Here is a 20210-nt window from a genome sequence, read left to right on the forward strand (position 1 = left end):
TGGGTCATGTGGTTGGGTGAAAAGGCTAGAAAATAAAGATTCCCTTTTTTTATTTGACTATAAAATGCAAACTAAGAAAAGTCTGATTCATGAAAAATACTGTGTAGTTGTGTGACAGAGATCTAGACTATCCTAACTATATCAGCGTTTGTCTCAATTGTGTTCTGCACTCTCAGATGTCAATCGATATCCAAGCCTAAATACGTTTGGAAAATTATGACATAAACAGGTTATGTTACTTCTGAACTTTTCGATAGCTTTAATATGTACATGTGCATTGTGAGTTAGTCTCATTGATTAACATTAAGTGTAAGAAATATTAATAACGTTAATATGCAACAATAAAGTATTGCTTTATTATTGCATATTATTATTGTATTCAGTGTATACAGAATATTGGGATTTCATGCAGCATGTCATATAAGAGAACAGTTTTGTTACAAAATCTTTGGGATGTAGATTATCATTTGTTCAACAAGCAAATATCCTGGAATTTAAGGAAGCTTTTGACTTTCATTGATAGGGTATTTGGATCAGTGATCAGCACTTAAAAGTGCGTCAGCAGTCAACCTATAAAAGCACATGGGCCAGACATGGTCACTCACTATCCCAGCTACTTGGGAGGCTGAGACAGGAGATTTGCTTGAGGCCAGGAGTTCAAGACCAGTCTGGGCAACATAGCAAGTCTCCGTCTCTTAAAAAAAAAAAAAAGTTTAAAAAAAATTGACTGGGAACGGTGGCATGCACCTGTAGTCCTGGCTACTTGGGAGGCTGGGGTGGAAGGATCACTCGAGCCCTGGAGTTCAAGGCTGCAGTGAGCTATAACAGAGCAAGACCCTGTCTCTCTTAAAAAAAAAAAAAAAAAAAAAAAAAAAAGGATGGGGGGAGGGGGCATGAGAACTGTGTACTAAATAACACAGGAGCAGCAGATGATTTTAATCTAAGACAAGATATGTTTTCTGAGTATTCTCTTGCTTCTGATTTTTTTTTTTTTTTGAGGCGGAGTCTCGCTCTGTCACCCAGGCTGAAGTGCAGTGGCGCGATCTCGGCTCACTGCATTGCTTCTGATTTTTTATGAATATACGATCTGTTGTTTGGTTCTTTGTATCCATTGAGATATGTTTATCACAAATGGAGGGGGTTTTTTTTCACACTTTTGGTTAGACCTGACCATTGGGTCTGTGCCAAGGAAGAGGCATAGAATTAAAAAGGCTTCATCAATGTAGGGCTTTTGGCACGTTAGGAACTAAATCTTTCCCCCACCCTCCAGACTTTTCTATTAGGGGCTATTATAAAACCCCAAAGGCACTTAAGTGTGGTGCGCTTCTCTTCATGACAGGTTTGTAACCAGATTCATCGACTTGGATGGCCTGTCGTGTATCCTCAACTTTCTAAAGACCATGGACTATGAGACCTCAGAGTCTCGAATACATACTTCTCTCATTGGCTGTATAAAGGCGTTAATGAACAACTCTCAAGGCCGGGCTCATGTCCTGGCTCATTCTGAGAGTATTAATGTAATTGCTCAGAGTCTGAGCACAGAGAACATTAAAACAAAGGTGGCCGTGCTGGAAATCTTGGGCGCCGTGTGCCTGGTTCCCGGGGGCCACAAGAAGGTTCTGCAGGCCATGCTGCACTACCAGAAGTATGCCAGCGAAAGGACCCGCTTTCAGGTGGGTGTTCCCTTAGCCTTCTTCACTCACCCCTTCTTTAAAGTCTGCTCAAACACGTGCTTTTCCTGTCCCTGAAGGGGGAACATTACTTGAGATGTCCCCTTGTGGTGATTACTCACAGTGTGATTTAAACATTCCCTTCTTCTTAGGTTTAAGAACCAGAGAATAGAGTATACTTTCAATAGTTGATCAATCTGGGCCTTTAGATTTGCAGAACTTGAAAATGTGGCCTTTCATCCTACATGTCATACAGCACACATCTTTTGAACCCACCAAACTGAGTGTTTCCTGAAAATTTTATAGCTTGCCATTCTTGAATTAGGATCAATATGAATAATTTTTCATATTTCACTATATTACTCAGATGTAAAAAGCAAGCAGAGGTAATGAAGCAAAGGCTTTTGTATACGTGTATGTATGATGTAATAATTTTGAAATTAGAGTTTTTAGGACTCTTCTTAAGGAGAAAAAGGGTGGCTTTCTATGGGTCAGTGTAATCCTGACTAAACATAAGATTTTAAAAGTTAATTTTTGTGTATAAAAAAGTTCATAAAATGAGCATAAGGTTAGTAATGTTTCAGGCCTTTGTTTTTATATTTGTATTTTTGATAGACATTAATTAACGACTTGGATAAAAGCACTGGGCGGTATCGAGATGAAGTGAGTCTCAAGACTGCCATCATGTCCTTCATTAATGCAGTGCTCAGCCAAGGTGCAGGAGTGGTAAGAACCTTCCACAAATTAAAAATATATTAGTAAAGAATAATTTATAAAAAGTGATTATTATGTAGTCTAAAAACCACAAATACATATTTTATTGCCCTTTTATTTTCAGGAGAGTTTGGACTTTAGACTTCATCTTCGCTATGAATTTCTGATGTTAGGAATTCAACCTGTAATAGATAAATTAAGGGAACACGAAAATTCAACATTAGATAGGTAAGTCAGACTGTTAAGATGTGAGAAAGTTTCGGTGTTTTCTATCTGTGTAATGCAGTGCCTCATCAAGTGCTGGCCTGTGGTTACTTGTGCCCTGTCTGTAACATAAAGAGCTTGTATCAGAATGTTAGTTCAGCTAATGACGTCTTTATAGTAAGACTTTGTTGATGAGGGAAGCAGCACATTATGTAGAGAACTTAATGTGGGTTTTAGCGTTAGACCTGAATTCATATCCTATCCTAGTCCTGCCTCTTACTCCTGTGTATCCTGGTGAAGTTACTCAATTTTTCTGAATTTTGCTGTTCTTATAACTGCAAAAAAATAGTGCTGGTGGTGATGATGATAATGACAATTATTTTCCAAGTCTGTTGTAAGAACTGACTATAAAACCTATGGAATCACTTAGCCCCTTTGATAGGCATTCTGTGAATGTTAATTTCCACTACCTTGTTCGCTTGTTTCCTTGTTTGCTATCATTTCACTATGTCTAAGCTATCCCAACTTGCTTTCAGAGCTTTTCTCTACCACGTCTCTCCTCTCCTGTATATTCATATACTCCAGCATGCTCTTCTCCTTGATATTCTGTGAACATGTCAAAAACACTCTTGCATCAGGGCCTTTGCACTTGCTATTTCCTCAGCTTCGAAAGATCTTTTGCAGATGTCCAAATTGTTTGTTCCCTAGTTCCCTGGAGAGAGACCTGTTCTAACCACTGTGTGTACATTATTCACCTCACCTGCCATCATTTTCTATTTACTTTACATAAAATGTATCCTGGGTGTGTAGAATACATAGTAGGAGTTCACTAAATACGTGACTGAATAAATGAATGGCACGATCATTTCTTTTGTGAGCTTTAATTCAGCTGGAAGTTAAGTATAGGTATATGGGCATGTTTTTCTATAAAGGGAATCCATAGTGGAATCTGAACTTGATTGCTTTTAAATTTAGTTTTAATTTAATAATTGCCTACTATATGCTAGGCATCCTAGACTTTTAAATTTTTCTCATATTGTGATCTGTTTCACTCAGGTGATGTCTTTTTTTCTTAGAAAGAACGTAGTTAAGTTGAAGCATTCAAATTTTATTACATTGTTTCTTTTGAGATATCTCTGAAAAGTCAGGAAAAACCATGGTATTAATGTCCTCGGTCTTATGCACCTGTGTTTGTAGGATGTTCTACTTAATAATTTTTCTTTCATTATTTTTCAGGCATTTAGACTTTTTTGAAATGCTCCGAAATGAAGATGAACTAGAATTTGCCAAAAGATTTGAACTGGTTCGTATGCTTACAATTATTCTGGTTTGACTCATCAGTTCACATTATTTCTCTTTGTGTGTTGTAGAGTCCACATGGACCAATTCTGCCTAAAAGCAAAATCAAAGCTCTGTTTTGTTTCCTAAGTGGCAGGATTAGCTTCTGTTTGCTTTGAGTTTACTTTACACTGGGGGAATTGAGGAACTTAGATGTTTGATTTGATTTCTTTTTCCTATAAAATAGGTTCACATAGACACAAAAAGTGCAACTCAGATGTTTGAGCTGACCAGGAAGAGGCTGACACATAGTGAAGCTTACCCACATTTCATGTCCATCCTGCACCACTGCCTCCAAATGCCTTGTAAGTGTGTTTGTGACTCATGTGTGCTTCTGAATGTTTGGACATTGGCCAAAGGGTTCTGGCTCCTACACAGTGCTGATTACATTGGATGCACACCAGGGATTCCAAGCCTTGGTTTTATGACAGCCCAGTATGTGTGTCTACATGGCTTAAGGGTTGTTACAAAATTTTTTCAATGAAACAAATTAAAATTTTGATTTTAAAAATAAAAAGTATGCCTTACAATCTGTTTAGAAAGGGGTTGAGGGTGCCTCTCAATCAAATAAATGATCATTGCATGTCAAAATTCCATACTTTGGGAAGCATTGGTGCAGATGTTACAAACATCTCTCTGGTTCGGTGGCTCTAAAGGGTGACCAGCACTGACAAATATTTGTCCTAGCTTAGAAACAACTTGAAGATTTTTTTTCACTCTTCTTTTCTTTTTTAGACAAGAGGAGTGGCAACACTGTTCAGTACTGGTTACTACTAGATAGAATTATACAGCAGATAGTTATCCAGAATGACAAAGGACAGGACCCTGACTCCACACCTTTGGAAAACTTTAATATTAAGAATGTCGTACGAATGTAAGTCTTCTCTTATTCTGCTGCCTGTGAGATAATAGTGACAATGTAAGATATTTATTTTATCCAACTTCAGAGTAACAGCTGGGAGAGCCGAAATGTTCTAGGGGTCAAATATGAATTACTATACACCTGCACTATATCTAAGTAACATCTGGTCTTAAATGGGTTTCAAGCATGCACTGAGGATTTTCTCTGCAGTAGACTATTTTTGTACCTAGGGAGAATGCAGTTAGCAGTGGACCTTTTATATTTTTTGTAATAAATGCTCCTTGAACTCTTATACAGGTTGGTTAATGAAAACGAAGTTAAGCAGTGGAAAGAACAAGCGGAAAAAATGAGAAAAGGTAAATAATAAGGGCCTGATAAGAGAAGAGGCTGTGTTATTGGTTATTGGGTGACCTTGATTTCCAGATATTTTGAAAATTTACATTGATGTTTCTTGACTTGGTGCAAGCAGCCTTTCTTTTTCCATCTTTTAAGGGAATTTTGCACTGGGCTTCTTAAATTGAGCTATTTTAGTTGTCATACTGATTCTCAAATATCTTATCCTTTTATTATAATCATGTAAATATTTTGAAAAGCTTATAGCATTTGCTGTTCAGTATTCCTTAAATCAAATTTTCTTAACTACTAGTAATCCAAACCTTTCCCCTACTCCGTCATGGCTCTTTAAATCATACTGGGTTTTAAGAAATGTAATAAGGGACTTGAGGGATTATCCAAAATTTTAAAAGAGAAGAACAGGTCACTTGGTTTCAGTAATCCAATTCTGTCCATGACCTTGATTTGGTACCAGTTATAAAAAGGGAAGTCATTCAGAAAATCAGTGACCATTGCTGAGATATGTGTTATGAAACATTAGCTGGCCAGCTATTAGTGTGTATTTGAGTATGTCTTTGATATTATCTCTCAGTATCAAATGATAGGAGAGACATTTATGTCCATCAGTGTGCCAGCCATACAGAGAAATGTATGTAATTTTCCTTCCTGTTTTAAAATATTAGCAAATTGAAGTTGGCGCCTTTGTGGAAACAGTCATACTGCCAGCCACCATGCTCTCACCATACTGGTTAACTGACTTCCTTTTCCTTTTCCAAGTTATTCACTCACAGCCAATGAAATACAATAGCGTTCACCCCAATATTTAATGTGCTGAAAAGCAGGTCCAAGAGATGCCTAAGCATTTCCTTTTCTGTCATCACATTTCCATTGAGCAGAAAAGCAGGGCCATAACTGATATCAGAAAATACCAAATGTGAACTAACTGCTGTTATGTTTCGAGTTCCTCATATGTATTCAGATTGCTCTCAAATAAGTGATACTGCACATGCATTTTTAAAAATAAATTTAAGAAACCGCTACAAAAATAATAGAAACATTGACTAAAAATCAGGGTAAAGGGATTAAACGAAAAAGAAAATAGTCAATGAGTGGATATTTTAGGAATACACTCTAGAGCATGGAGACTCAAGTGTGCAGGTTGAGGAGAGCACTTAGGATGTAAGCTTTCGAGTCATTCATTCATTCGTTCATTCGGTGAATACTTGTTGAATGCGTGTACGTGTCAGACACTGTGCTGAGCTCTGGGTCGGAGTCTCAACTCTCCCCCTTACTAACTGTGTAGATGGGCTAAGTCATTTCCTCTCTTCTCCCCCAGTCTCCACCTTTGCAACCTGAGGATTAATCCTGACTCGCAGCATGGTTGTGAAGATTAAATGGCAAAACAAATATAAGAACATTAGCATAGTATCTGGCACATACTAGTTGCACAATAAATGATAGCCACTGTTGCAGGATTTAGGTGGCTGAGATGGTGCAAAAGAAAATCACCAATGTCAGTGGGAGGAACAGGTTGTTTTCATGTTTTAAAGTGAAATCATGGGTAGAGTCTAAAAGAGGAAAGATTATAGTTAAACGTTAGTGTTTTTTTTTTCTAGAAGCTTCAGGTGACAAAATTGTATTAAAGAGGGCATATTTTGATAAAGTAGTCCAAGTGTAGAAGCGATAAGGAGACAGAAGTTCTGTGGACCTAAAAGGTAGAGAATATTTGGGGAGAATTCTCTTTAGGGCAGCACACCCAGGAAGTGCTCAATAAAAGCTTAGTGACTGAGTGGTAAATAGATACCATTTGTGGAGAGAGTCATTTAGGCTGGAGCTTCCCAAACCTGGCATACATCAGGATCATCTAAGCCCTATCATCTACATACAAAATAGACTTCTTGGAATAGTGTCTGGGGAGTCTTGAAATGTTGAAACTTCTCAGGTAATTCTGAAATACAGCCAGCTTCATCAAAAGCTAATGACCAGTGAGAGGAAGGCAAGTTTCTAGTCCTAAAATTGTGAAAGAAGAATGAAATGGAGATAAAAGAAGGAAAATGGGATCTAGAGAGGTCATTTTTAGATGTATTTCTAGAAAAGTTAGGGAAGCAGCAACAGAGTGGTAGAAGTGGATTGTTGGCAAAATCCAAGGATTTCAGTGGGTTGAACTCCTCTCTGTAAACTCTAATTTGGGGGAACTCAGGAGAGAGAAGGTCAGAGACAGAGAAAACAAGAATTTAAATGTGTTACCAAATTTCAGAAATAGAGACCAGCTCTATTAGTGTAGCTCTGCCCCAGTGGGTTATACCTCTAGTGGATTTATTGATATAAAAAGAATAGGAATTGGGGCCATGTATTTGAAATAAAAATCCGCAGCCTAAACTTTGTTAGTTCTCTTTTCCAAAATTCATCACGCCTTTCAGCAAGCTTATATTCATTGGCAATGTGAATATGCATTATGCTGAATTGGATGCCCTGTTTTATTATAGCAGGATTGAGGAAGTCAGTAAAACTATAGCTGAGAGTCAATGTTTTTCTCCCCCATGTTACCATGATTCTCGCATTCTACTGACACCACTCCCCTTAAGATATTTAATACTGAGATAACATTTGCTTTCATATGTCTTAATAATTGTTTACTGAGGCCGGGCGTGGTGGCTCAAGCCTGTAATCCCAGCACTTTGGGAGGCCGAGACGGGCGGATCACGAGGTCAGGAGATCGAGACCATCCTGGTTAACACGGTGAAACCCCGTCTCTACTAAAAAATACAAAAAATTAGCCGGGCGTGGTGGTGGGCGCCTGTAGTCCCAGCTACTCGGGAGGCTGAGGCAGGAGAATGGCGTGAACCCGGGAGGCGGAGCTTGCAGTGAGCTGAGATCCGGCCACTGCACTCCAGCCTGGGCGACAGAGCGAGACTCTGTCTCAAAAAAAAAAAAAAACAAAAAAACAAAATAATTGTTTACTGAGAGCATAAAATACTTCAAGTAGCCTTCTGAGGGTAGATGGGAGAAGTGACTCCCTCTGGGGACAAACCCTGGGTCTGAAGGCAGCTCTTCCTCACAAGTAAGATCCTCCCTTCCAGCCTTTCTGCTGGTTGGACGTGAGCTGGCAAACCTAACTCATAAAAGCCAAACTACTCTTTGTCTCATTTCTAATTTGTGAAAAGAGGCCATTTGAATATTTATTTTTTTCCTCGTATTGCTAAAGAACCATATTAATGACAAGATTCTGAATCAACTACCAAACAGGTACCATTCTCCTCCACAAGTAGTCACTCAGACTTTTGTTTTGTATTTAGAACTGTTGAGTGTAGACTCTCTTCTTCAGTCTGTTTACAGAATGTAGTTAATAACATTGTTCATCCGAAGCCTACTCAAAGTACAAACATCGTTTAGCCTTGAGTTGCTCCCTTTGATGGAGAAGAGAAATAATATTTACCTAATAAAGATCCTCATAATCTCTGCCATCATCCTCAGTCAATTTTTTTTTTTAGAGAAAATGCTTCAGCTTTGAAGACTCTCCTGTTTTCTTGTCCAATTGTTTTCACGTGTAGAGCACAATGAGCTACAGCAGAAACTGGAAAAGAAAGAACGAGAGTGTGATGCCAAGACTCAAGAGAAGGAAGAGATGATGCAGACCTTAAATAAAATGAAAGAGAAACTTGAAAAGGAGACTACTGAGCATAAGCAAGTCAAGCAGCAGGTGGCGGACCTCACAGCACAGCTCCATGAGCTCAGCAGGGTGAGGTCTTCCGCTCAGCTCACGGGCAGCTGCCAAGGCCTCACTGACCCTAGAGCCCCTCACCCTTAAGTAGACAGTTTCATACTGGGGGAATAAAATTTGAAATGACTCATGATTAATCACAATTAGGAGACTCACTCCCTCTGCTATCATGTAGGCAGTGGAGGCGGTTTGGGGGGTGCATTTTAAAATACTATACAAATCTAAGTGCAAAGGAAATTGTATTAGCTTCTTAAAGTGAAAACTGACTTCATGAAAACCAGACTGTCTGTGATGGTGCAAGAAGTGAGAGAGATATGAATGCATCCCAGACAAGTATTTGAGTGTCAGATACAAAAGGTTGACGCAGTGGAGTCCATGAAGGCCCAAAAGAGTCCATTCGACTTTACCGATCCTTTAAACATTCTCAGAAGGGTGAATTTCTCTATAATATACATTTCAGGCAAAGTTACAGACTCTCAAATCATTCAATGAATTTACTTCTTCCATTGATCTTTTCTTTTCCTATTTTTATCTTTTCAGAGAGCCATCTGTGCTTCAGTCCCAGGTGGACCCTCGCCTGGAGCACCAGGAGGGCCCTTTCCTTCCTCTGTGCCTGGATCTCTCCTTCCTCCCCCGCCACCCCCACCTCTACTAAGTGGGATTCTTCCCCCTCCACCGCCTCCCCTCCCTCCAGGTGGCCCTCCTCCTCCCCCAGGGCCTCCTCCCTTAGGGGCAGTCATGCCACCTCCTGGTGCTCCAATGGGCCTGGCACTCAAGAAGAAAAGCATTCCTCAGCCCACAAATGCCCTGAAATCCTTCAACTGGTCTAAACTGCCTGAGGTAAGCCATTTGTTCCAATTTTCCCTCTAATGGATAGCATTAGCAGCTCACTGTGTTGTCACTGAAAGGAAAAACAGCCCTGGCTGTTCAGTGATTTCATTTTCTAGTGTGGACCCAGGGTTCTCACTAGCTCAGATATTTAAGTGATAAAGCTTCTGAAATAAATGACACATTGTTTGAAACCCACTCACTTTGAGTGTCTGGTAGACTGAAAAATTTGGGATAGAAGCACTTTTTAAATAACCATGCCTGTTCTTTTTATGTATAACTGTAAACTATAGCACTTATTACATTGATGTTTCTAGAACAAACTGGAAGGAACAGTATGGACCGAAATTGATGATACAAAAGTCTTCAAAATTCTAGATCTTGAAGACCTGGAAAGAACCTTCTCTGCCTATCAAAGACAGCAGGTAACAGCATATGCCCTCCAGACACCAAAAAGGTAGAAAAATCATGTCTTATGCATGATCCCTGGCCCATCAGCCATGGCCATGATGTGACAGGCATATGAATTCTAGGCTGTTGGATCTATCCTGTGCATGTCCATGTCTCTGTCCAGGTGCCTGTCAGTTGTATGTGAACAGTTGAAGGTATATAAGCTCCTTGTTAGGGAGTTTCATATCTGGTATATGTCTAAGACCTAGTCTCTATTGGTGTAAAGAGTTTTGTATGCTGTCACTTGTATTTAGTCAAAATGGTTCACCAGGAGAAAGTAGAAGAGTTAAATAACTTAAATTGTCACCCCATAAGGTTTGTATCTAAAGCTATTTTGGTTCATCTGAATTTTTAAAAAATACATATCAAATGGTTACCATTTGAAGCAGAATGCTTTGTGAAACGGATGGAATTTTGAGAAGTACAAAGATTTTTAAATGACTATAATTTGGCCAGTAGATGGAACTTAGGAGTTTTTACTATATGTCATGAACAGAAGTGGGGTTGTAAAGGCTGAGCAAGTGGGGAGATGGCAGTGGTGCAAATAGGACCAGAGACACTACTGAAAAGTGAGCAAAGCTTTTGTAATAGTAGCAAAAACATGTGATTTGGTGCCTGCTGGTGCTCCACATTGACAGGCATCACTGTGTGAGCCCCGGTCACATCTGTGTAGTGCCTCTTGCTCTTCAAGAGGGCATCGTGATAGAGCCTCTTAAAGTTAGACCAGAAGAGAACGCAGCAGGGTGGCCAGGCCTGGAGAGTTTCAGAAGAAAAAAGAAAAGGTAGAGTAGGATCCCAAATCATCAAAGTCTTGAGAAGAGAAAACTTGAGTCCAGTAGTGTGAGAAGAAAGATTCTTAAGTATGACTGAAGAAGAGGAATGATGGGGAGAGCAGAGTTCATCCTAAACAGGAACACATGAATGCTGGGCCTCTTACGGGGCTTTCCTTGGGCTTTACTGAGAGGCCCTTAACTCCCAGATGAATCATGGGTGGAGCATCCTTAAACAAGCAGCAGACTTCCTAGTTGGTTTCCTTGGCTTAGTCCCCAAGAAAGAGTGTATCAGAAAAGAAGTACTGAGCACCAAAAGAGTAGATGGACTCAGACTAGGGGGAGAAACAAAAACTAAGGGTTTTTTCTTTCATTTTGTTTTGTTTTTCAAAATGGCCTTTGATACATTTGAAATGGGCGGGGGCAGGGGGAGGAAGCCAATATTTAAGTGAATATTTTCCCTTAAGAAAGGGAAAGCTTTTCTGCAATGCGTTTTATGCTAGTTTAATAAAATACAAAAATAGAGGCTGTTGCCTGCCATAGTGACATGAACCCTTAAAACAGGAGCCCTCAGCTGCCCACCCCTACTGTAAGTAGAAAGGCAAACTTGGGCAATGTTATACACACCAAATAAGGGAAAATGAAAAAAACACAATGAAGATAAGGCATTGGCCAATAGAAAGCAAAACAATTTATCTTTCAAAGGACAAAAGTTGTCTTTAGAGTCCTCGTGTGGCAGGGACTGTGACCAGACTCATTCCTGATTGGCTGCAACATGCCGCCTCTTTCTCTGTCTGCTGTCCTGAGAAGGTGTCTCCTTGGCCTTGACATGGAATCTTGAGCCATTGTAGCAAATTTCCTGATAATTCAAATAATCTTCTAACGTAGCTACGTGTCCCATTGCTTTCCCACTTCAGTTTTGATCGCTGATACAGTTCCGTGCTGGTTGCCTAATATGAAGATTTAAGAACGTTCAGAAGTAAATTAAAGGAAGGAAAAGCAACAGTTGTTCCAAATGATGCTATTCAAGTCTGAGCATGTGGGTTGCATTTATTATAAAGGCAGGTGGTTGAAAGACCTAAGTTTACAAGACTCATAATTAACTGGCTTTCAGCAGAAGGTGCAGAAGGATACTGCCAAAATGCTCTGGGACAAATATGTGGACAGTTCTCAAGAGCTCTGGGAGACAAGATTGCAGAAAGCCTAGCAATTGGGTAATTGTCTCCTAGCAACCAACACTGTTTAAGTAATCAGTAGGCATTCCAGTCAGGAGAGTCCAGAACATTTCAGTTATACTTAACACTAAGTAGACCAGTAAGTAGAATCAGTTGTGACCACATTTTCAATAGCACTTCCTGGAGAAAAATTTCAGTATACCTGATCAGCTTGAGTAATTCAAGTAGGTTTTCCCTTTTGGTGCAAGAATTTGAAATGGGAATTTTTAAACTATAAATATATTTTCTAAATAAGGATAATTTGAGCCATTTTATTGAATTTACTGAATTCTGATAGACAATCCAAAGATGTGGACACTGTAGTTGGAATATATAGGACACAGTAAAGGAAATGGGGCACCTGTCATTGAATGTCCCCTTATCTCATGACCAATGGGAATACTCAAGACCTATGCATTTTCATCTCAGTCTTGGTAGTGCATTGTATAATTCACTTGAACTGCTCTCTTTTCTACTCCCAAATGAATACTGTAGATCTGTTTTTTTCCATGATGTCTCCTCTTTCCTCCCTCCAGAGTCATGATACCCTGTTCAAACTCTCTGGACTTCAGCCAGTTTTTGGCTAGATACAATTCCCAGAGAGGCAAAGGAACATTACAAAGGTAATGGCATGAATACCATTACCTGTATGCATGCAACAGGAACCCTGCACAGAGTAAGATTTTGGAAAAATCTCAGTAATATCGGATTAGTATAATTTAGATGAATACTGAGAAATGACACTTATGGGATATACACAGACACACATGTATATGCACACACATATACATATACGCTTACACATATCTGCATAAAATATATCCATTTGATTTGAGGAATCATTAAAATCAGAACTTATATTGTCTGCTTTGTATACAAAGTAATTCAAAGAATGAAAGTGTGTTAAATTTTTGCACAGGCCCACAGTGTAACTTATAGTATAAAAGCAGAGATGAGAAAAAGCTATAAATAACTATAATATGGACTACAAGATGATAATATTCAGCATCCACTACATTCCTGATACCAAGTATGATATACACAGTTCCCAATCTCATCAACCTTAAGATTTAGTTCTCAAGGAGTTCTTATACTTATTTTCTTCCTTAATGCTCAACCCCAACTCTATGAGTAGATATTCATGTTTTATAGATAATAAAAATATGGCTTGGTGTGTATTTAGTGACTCCAAAGGGACATAATTCTCAGTTTCACTTTGTTCTTCCCCATGGTTTTTATTCGTTATAAATATCAGACTTTGTATAGGATTTTCTTTAACTCCAGCTTTAAGAACAAGACTATTCCTATTCAGAATTTTTTTTCAGTGCAAATATCAGAGGTGTGCAGAGCTGATGATGTAAACTTATGTGCCACATAAAATGGGATCTAATAGCAGGCAGTTATTTCTCCACTCACATTCCAAAAGTTCATTTGAAAATCAATGTCTTGAATCTCAGGTCCTCTTTTCCTCATTGAAACTACATTATACATGATTTCCAGGTCAGCCACAAAAGACTGATTTAAATGGTAGCACATTGCATAGCAGTACTTTTCAGATACAATTAAACAATATTCATCTCCATTTTGTGAGAAATCTTCATCCCTAGATGCTATAAATTCATTTCTCTCTATCCATACAATTGAATAGAGGGGATATGAGCTAAAGGCACTACATTTACCTAAAGGGAGTCATATCTCTGTAGCAACAAATTAACAGCTCACTATCTCTTCCTTCCCCCTGGTCTTTGCTTGAGGACAGCCCTTCCTTAAGGATCCTATTGTCATCACATTGTAAAACTTTTCAAAGCCTCTGCTCTGGGTTAGGAACAAAGAATAACTGTGGTCCCAGGCTCCAGAATCCAACCTCTCCTGCTTATATGTAATACACAAGACATTTTGGGGGCTCCAGTTAGAGCGTTCAATGATATCTTCTGATTTTTTATAAATTATCATTTTCCTTTTTTATTCCCTTTACAATTTTTATTCTATAGATATAATTTTCACATTGAAAAAGTTTATGATTTAAGATATTTATTTCAATAGGCTTGATCCTTAGCCATGGCACATGAAAACAGAAGAGAGAATTATAAATAGTGGTGTTTTTTTTTTTTTACTTTTCTTTTTTCTTGAGACCAAATGTAAGTTCTATAACTGGGCTTCATGGTAAGAGTTAATCAGATGCAGGGTTTTATATAAATATAGTGTATGAATTTTTCTGGATAGAGATTCCTAATTTTTACCAGATTTACAAAATTCTCAAAAAGATTTAAAACCATTCACATAAGAATTATGATTATCTGTAAAGTGTTGAGTCATTATCCCATTGTGGAATTCAATCTATAGCACTATCAGCACTGCTTCCTGAAAATGCAAGTCCCAACTTCCTATTTATACTCCAAGCCCTAAGCTTTATGCCAGAAATTGCCTGGAAAAACCAGACATCCTGTTAGGTGAAGCCAAATATAAGTGATTCTACCACATTTGACCCAAGCCAATTAGAAGTGTCTTTTGTTATTTCCCTCTGATTTTTCAGTGAATAAGCTTTCAAAAAGAATGTTAACTTACTTGAAACAGGCCTGGAAGCATCATTATTTCTAACATGCCCCTTTCAATGAAACTCATAAGCTTTATGATTTTATTTCTAATGTGCCAAGTAGAGGACTTCTAAAGAAGTGGAATCTTTAGGGTAATAATTGAAGAAACTCTGGCTTGGTATTCTTCATCCTCACCTCTAGAAAGAAAATATATTACATAGTTAGCAACTATTATACTTATTGCTGATGGTGGTCACAAATGGGAGATCTTGACCAGCTGTTTTTTCAGCTCAACTGAAAGCAGAGCGAAAGGGGAATAAGTAGACTTGATCATCAGCTTGAAAGATGAAATAATTGTATTATTGTAGCTTTCAAGTACTGAGCTCATACGTACGTGTCAGGTACCTATGTGTCAGGTACTCTACACAACGCATTACATGATTATCCTGTTTAATCTTCACACCAATCAGTTGTTAATTAACCACATTTTACAGACAGACAGACTGAGCCCCAAGCCACACACCCGGTAAATAACAGTTGCCTGATTCCACAGGCCTCTATACTAGAGGTCAGAAGTCTTAATTTCCTGACACTGGGAACTTATAAAATAGGATGAGTTGCCAGTGAACTTCAAAAAAGTTTCTTCTTTGAGGGTCAGACAGTAAGAGCAGAATCTAAGTTCAACTAGCAACTCTCTCTTTAAGAGAAAAAAAATAGGTTAAGATGACTTCATGGAGTTCACTTCACCATAGTCTTTTTTGCCCTTGAAAGGAAACTGCTTTTACAGGAAGAGTCCTAAGGAGCTTCAGAGTAGACAACTTGGCAGTTATAACAGAGACAAAAGAGAACTGGGATATCAGAGGAGTATCCATTGTTTTTCAAATACCATTCTAGAAAAGCAGTCCCCCCTTGTATGGCTAGAGCGAGGGGAGGACACATTCTGTTTCCCACTAGAGGAATTATGTGAAACAGCTCATCTGTGTAAAATTGGCCTTGGCAGTGCTGCTGAGACCAATGAGACCTTAAGGAATCTGCTGAGCAAATGCTGGTTGTGCAAGCTGTTGGCCCGAAAACTGGGGCGTGTTTTGCACACCAAAGCCTTATTCATTTCAGCATTGCAAAAATATGCGACGTATGCTGTAACTTTCTCACAGCATGTCAGTTACATCTTCCTCATCCCCTTTTTCACTCCAAGTCTTTTCTAAAAACTATTTCCAGAAGAGACTGTTGACCTTGTATACTTGAACAGCCCTGGGCAGTTAGGACAGGGCCACCAATGGCTGCAGAACACATGTATCACTGATTTTCTCTTAATTGCATGTTCTTTTTCCTCATACCTACATGTAGCACCTACAGGCATTATTTGCACTTTATAGGGGTGCTGAGGGTTAATATTACTGACTTGAGTTGTTCAACCTGTCTTTTCTCAATCCATCCTTATAACATAAGATGACAGGAGATTATTTCCATCAGAAAAAGTTTATTTATTTATTTATATATTTTTGGTTTTCCTATTAACAGTAGGAATAGTTTCCTCAAGTTGATGGGATTGATTGACATTCTCCTGCTTCAAGTAAAATCGTCATGTTGAATAAATGGAGCCAGTGGTCATTTCAAAGAGGATTTGTTCCTTTCCCAGCTTGGGTCTTTCTTAGGTGTTTTAAGCCCTGTCTTTTCTACATTTGATTTTCCACCATTGAAAATTGGGTACAGCAAATGTCATCGTCTTTCTCTACCCTGAATGCTTAGTATTGTGCTCTTCATGGTATTCAGCCAAACTTTCTCATCTTCATCAACTTTCATTGATGATCCCAGGAGCATAAATCATCTCTTACCCTACATCACTTGTTTCCTTGACTGCTTTGACTTTCCCCCATTTGTTGCTGTGACTTCTGAACTGCATATATCTGATTTGCCTTTTCCATGCCTCTGCCATGGCTGTAGGATTTCTTTGTGAACAGTAACTCCAAGCAGGTAAGTGAGCTACTACCTAAAGCTTGCTTAATATAACTCCTTGGCTCACTGTAAGCTTGAAATCTCTTCGTTATCCAGGGTTTTGTTTTTGCTTTTGTTTTTTACATAGTGTAATCTCATGCCTAGGTAACTCCACTTTGGGTTTCAACTCTTAAATGAATATCTAGAGATTCGCCTGAAATTTTAGCATGAGACAGTTGACATTCAATCACATTGTGCCTCCTATGATAAATTCCATGGTGCCTTTGTTTTCTGAACTGGTACACAGTTCTAGAGCTCTTTGGTTTCCTTATTTTTTTTAATGCTACTGTTACTGTTATAATAATTTATATAATTGTTTGGTTTTTTCCTCCTAATTCCTGAGTGGGAAATATTTGAAAAAGGCTTGATGGTGTATATAAGACTTGGACTATTGTCTTCTGATAGGAATCAAGTACTTTTTGTAGATTGCATAGGCTGCAGTTGAATTTCGATGCTTGATAGGCATAGTGTCTGAGCAAGCCAGATTGCAGTCACGTCACTACAAATTCATTTTCTTTTTAAACTGCAAAAATTTAAACAGTAGTACAGACTCATGTTAAAAACAGCAGTCTGATCCAAGATTTTGTAGTTTGTAGAACTGATAATGTTTGCTGTTCTCCATAAATTCACGCTGCTTAGTAGGAAAGTACATAGAATTTTTAGAACTTAAACAGACTTTAGAGATACTACTTTAATTCAGCCTCCTCATCAAATGAGGAAACTCTGTAGGTAAGTTGAATGAAGAATTCAGCTAAGATTCTTTCTTTGTGTAAAATATAGATACAACTTTGTAAAAGAAAGAGCTACTTAATAATCAGTTTTCTTACATTTTTAAAACACTGTAACTTTTTAATTTATTCTCACTGCTAATGAAATCAAACTTGTTATTTATCAAGTTAGCCTTGAACTTTTTATTATTACCAATACCCCTGAAGCTCAGTTTACTCTAACAGTATATTATACTTATTTTTTGTCTGTTCCACCTGAAATTATAACTGGCCATCATAGCTTATAGATTTCTGTACAGCAACAGAATATGCAAGTAGTGTTTTATTGTTAGTTCAGGTAACTGAATTCATGCCTCAAACTGCCCCTTCCCATTGTCCATCAGGCTCCTGAGTAATGAAAGGTACCATCTGGCTTTGGGAGCTTCCTGTCGTACATGAAGATGTTTGAGAGGTTTTATCGTTTAGCTTTTTTGAGTGCTCAGGATGCAGATGGTTCTGGGGTGAATGGGCCTTGCAAGTGGCTGGACCAGCAATGGCAAGCCTCAGCTGAGCCTGATTCATAGTGACAGTTCTTCTCTCTGCAGTCCATAGGAATTTGGGGGACAAAGGGAGGGCACCACTCACTGATAATTTATGCACACTTAGCATCTTCAACTTAGAAGCACTTTGTTCTTCCAAATAATGCTTTTTCAAATGTGGGTGGTCAGCTTTTCTTATTATTTCCCTTTACCAACTAGACTGTAGCCTTTGTTTCAGTTCCACCATCTCTCCACACTCCCCACCTCACCACCTCAGCTTTGCCCATGTGTGTATGTGTAGAGTGTGTGTATGTGTGTGTGAACAAAAATGGAAAGTGTGTGTCTGAAGTCTGAATGTCCCTGTTGGACTTTGATGGATTTCTTTCGTGCTCTTTACAGAAAGAAGCAGATGCCATTGATGACACTCTGAGTTCCAAACTTAAAGTCAAAGAGCTTTCGGTGATTGATGGTCGGAGAGCTCAGAATTGCAACATCCTTCTATCGAGGTATTGTTGATGTTGAATAAACATTTCTAGTAGGACCAACATTTCCATTCTGTGGCTCAAAACCACATGTTAGTGATTTTGTTTTAATTGTACTCTGCTGAGGTACAGTTCTTTGGATCCCCTTCTGTTAAAATGAGAACAGCTCTTGGTGCTTACTTTTCCTAGTGGAACATATCAGAGCTGGATGCCTTCTTTCTCAAAGTTTAATTTCCACAGACCTCTAAATTTAAAGGCAGAACATCCTAAGTCAATCTTTTCTTCCCAGAAAGCCTGTAAAATGGACTTGACTTTTATTTACACTTCTTGGCCTTAGAGATATTTTGGTCATTTAGTAGCATTGTCACAGAATCAGGACCAACAGATGAAGGCTCTTTGTTTTATTTTGCTTTCTAATGTCACCGTTTTACATTTCAAGGTTATATGATTTCATGCTCTTTTTGAGCATTTTTATAGCTAAAAGGATATGTAAATCTCAAACCTCCATGAAATGCTAATTTATCCAGTTCAGCCCTGTTCAGAAATCTTTCTCATAATTAGTGAACCATCACAGCCTTGGAACTTGAAAAGAAGAAAGGAAATTTGGGAGCCTGGAATCTGATTGCAGCTTCGGGCAATGTTGTCAGGTTGTTCTGGGCATTTCAAATAGCTTTTCTGTATCTAGTTTCTTCTTTTCTCTAAAAGGAACTTTCACATTAGGCAAAGACACCGAATGCTTATGGAGTGAGTGAAGATGTAAAAATCCTGAATGTTGAGGCTTTAAAGATGAGTTACATTCTGGAAGGAATGTTGTGTATGCACTGAGGCTGGCATAAGGTGACTTCTTTTTCAGGGAGAATGAAGAGAGGAAACGTAGTAGTCCTTATTATTTAGATGTTCTTAGAATGAATTTCTTTTAACACAAAGAGCTGCTGCTTGGTTTTCATGGAAGTTGATTCTTAGCCAGATATGTATTACTTCAGGGAGCAAATGTTTCTTTCAGTGAAGAGAAATTTAACCTTAGTGAGAGCTTTGAATTTTAATGCAACTAGTAACGTAATCTGAACCATCCTGTTAGCATATTATTTCTGCCTCTGGCTGAAAGCTGTGTAAATGGCCATACCCTGTATTTATTCTGACTTTTATTCCATGAACTATGCTCAGGTTAGATAAAATATCTATCTGCCTCAGGAAGACACCACTGAAAACAACTTGAAGGTCTGCTTATTTTTCTTCTACAGTAGTCCCCGCCTTATCCACAGTTTCACTTTCTGCAGTTTCAGTTACTCACGGTCCAGTACAATAAGATATTTGGAGATAAACTGCATTCACATAACTTTTTATTACAATATATTGTTGTAGTTGTTCTATTTTATTTTTAGTTATTGTTGATCTCTCACTGTGCCTGATTTATAAATTAAACTTTACCATAGGTATGTAAGTATAGAAAAAAAACATAGTCTACGTAAAGATCAATACTATCTACAGTTTCAGGCATCCACTGGGAGGTCGTGGGACATATTCTTCTCCAATAAGGGAAGACTGCTGTATAGTGTAAACAATTTGTTTTGTTACCTTTTTATAAATAGTATTCCTAGTAGCAAAATTAAATCAACTGGGAAAGTTGTGGAGTTGTTTTACATCCTAGAATTTCTCTCTGTATTTTATGCTTGTGCCATCTGGATGAATGCTTTAAAACGCTTGGCAAAGGGAGCTGTCACAGAATTTTTCTTCTCTTCTCTTCTCTTCTCTTCTCTTCTCTTCTCTTCTCTTCTCTTCTCTTCTCTTCTCTTCTCTTCTCTTCCCTTCCCTTCCCCTCCCCTCCCCTCCCCTCCCCTCCCCTCTCCTC

General features: G+C 38.5%; 1 protein-coding gene across 6 annotated transcripts in view; it reads left to right on the forward strand.

Annotated features, from left to right (window-relative positions):
- The window catches only part of DAAM1 (dishevelled associated activator of morphogenesis 1), a 180174-nt gene that overhangs the window by 130239 nt on the left and 29725 nt on the right, over positions 1-20210 (forward strand). For 3 of the 6 annotated variants that reach the window (XM_005561382.4, XM_005561381.4, XM_065548863.2), the window contains exons 6-17: positions 1340-1673; positions 2286-2396; positions 2509-2612; positions 3825-3891; positions 4114-4231; positions 4662-4800; positions 5086-5144; positions 8673-8860; positions 9383-9682; positions 9988-10095; positions 16583-16612; positions 18279-18385. In XM_005561382.4, coding sequence (XP_005561439.1) covers positions 1340-1673; positions 2286-2396; positions 2509-2612; positions 3825-3891; positions 4114-4231; positions 4662-4800; positions 5086-5144; positions 8673-8860; positions 9383-9682; positions 9988-10095; positions 16583-16612; positions 18279-18385 — 1665 coding nt within the window. The remainder of the gene's footprint in view (positions 1-1339; positions 1674-2285; positions 2397-2508; positions 2613-3824; positions 3892-4113; positions 4232-4661; positions 4801-5085; positions 5145-8672; positions 8861-9382; positions 9683-9987; positions 10096-16582; positions 16613-18278; positions 18386-20210) is intronic. The other 3 variants (XM_073997469.1, XM_005561383.4, XM_073997470.1) reach the window with 1 other exon arrangement.

Source organism: Macaca fascicularis, chromosome 7 (genome assembly GCF_037993035.2).
Source record: "Macaca fascicularis isolate 582-1 chromosome 7, T2T-MFA8v1.1".
In the NCBI taxonomy this organism is placed as follows: Eukaryota; Metazoa; Chordata; class Mammalia; order Primates; family Cercopithecidae; genus Macaca; species Macaca fascicularis.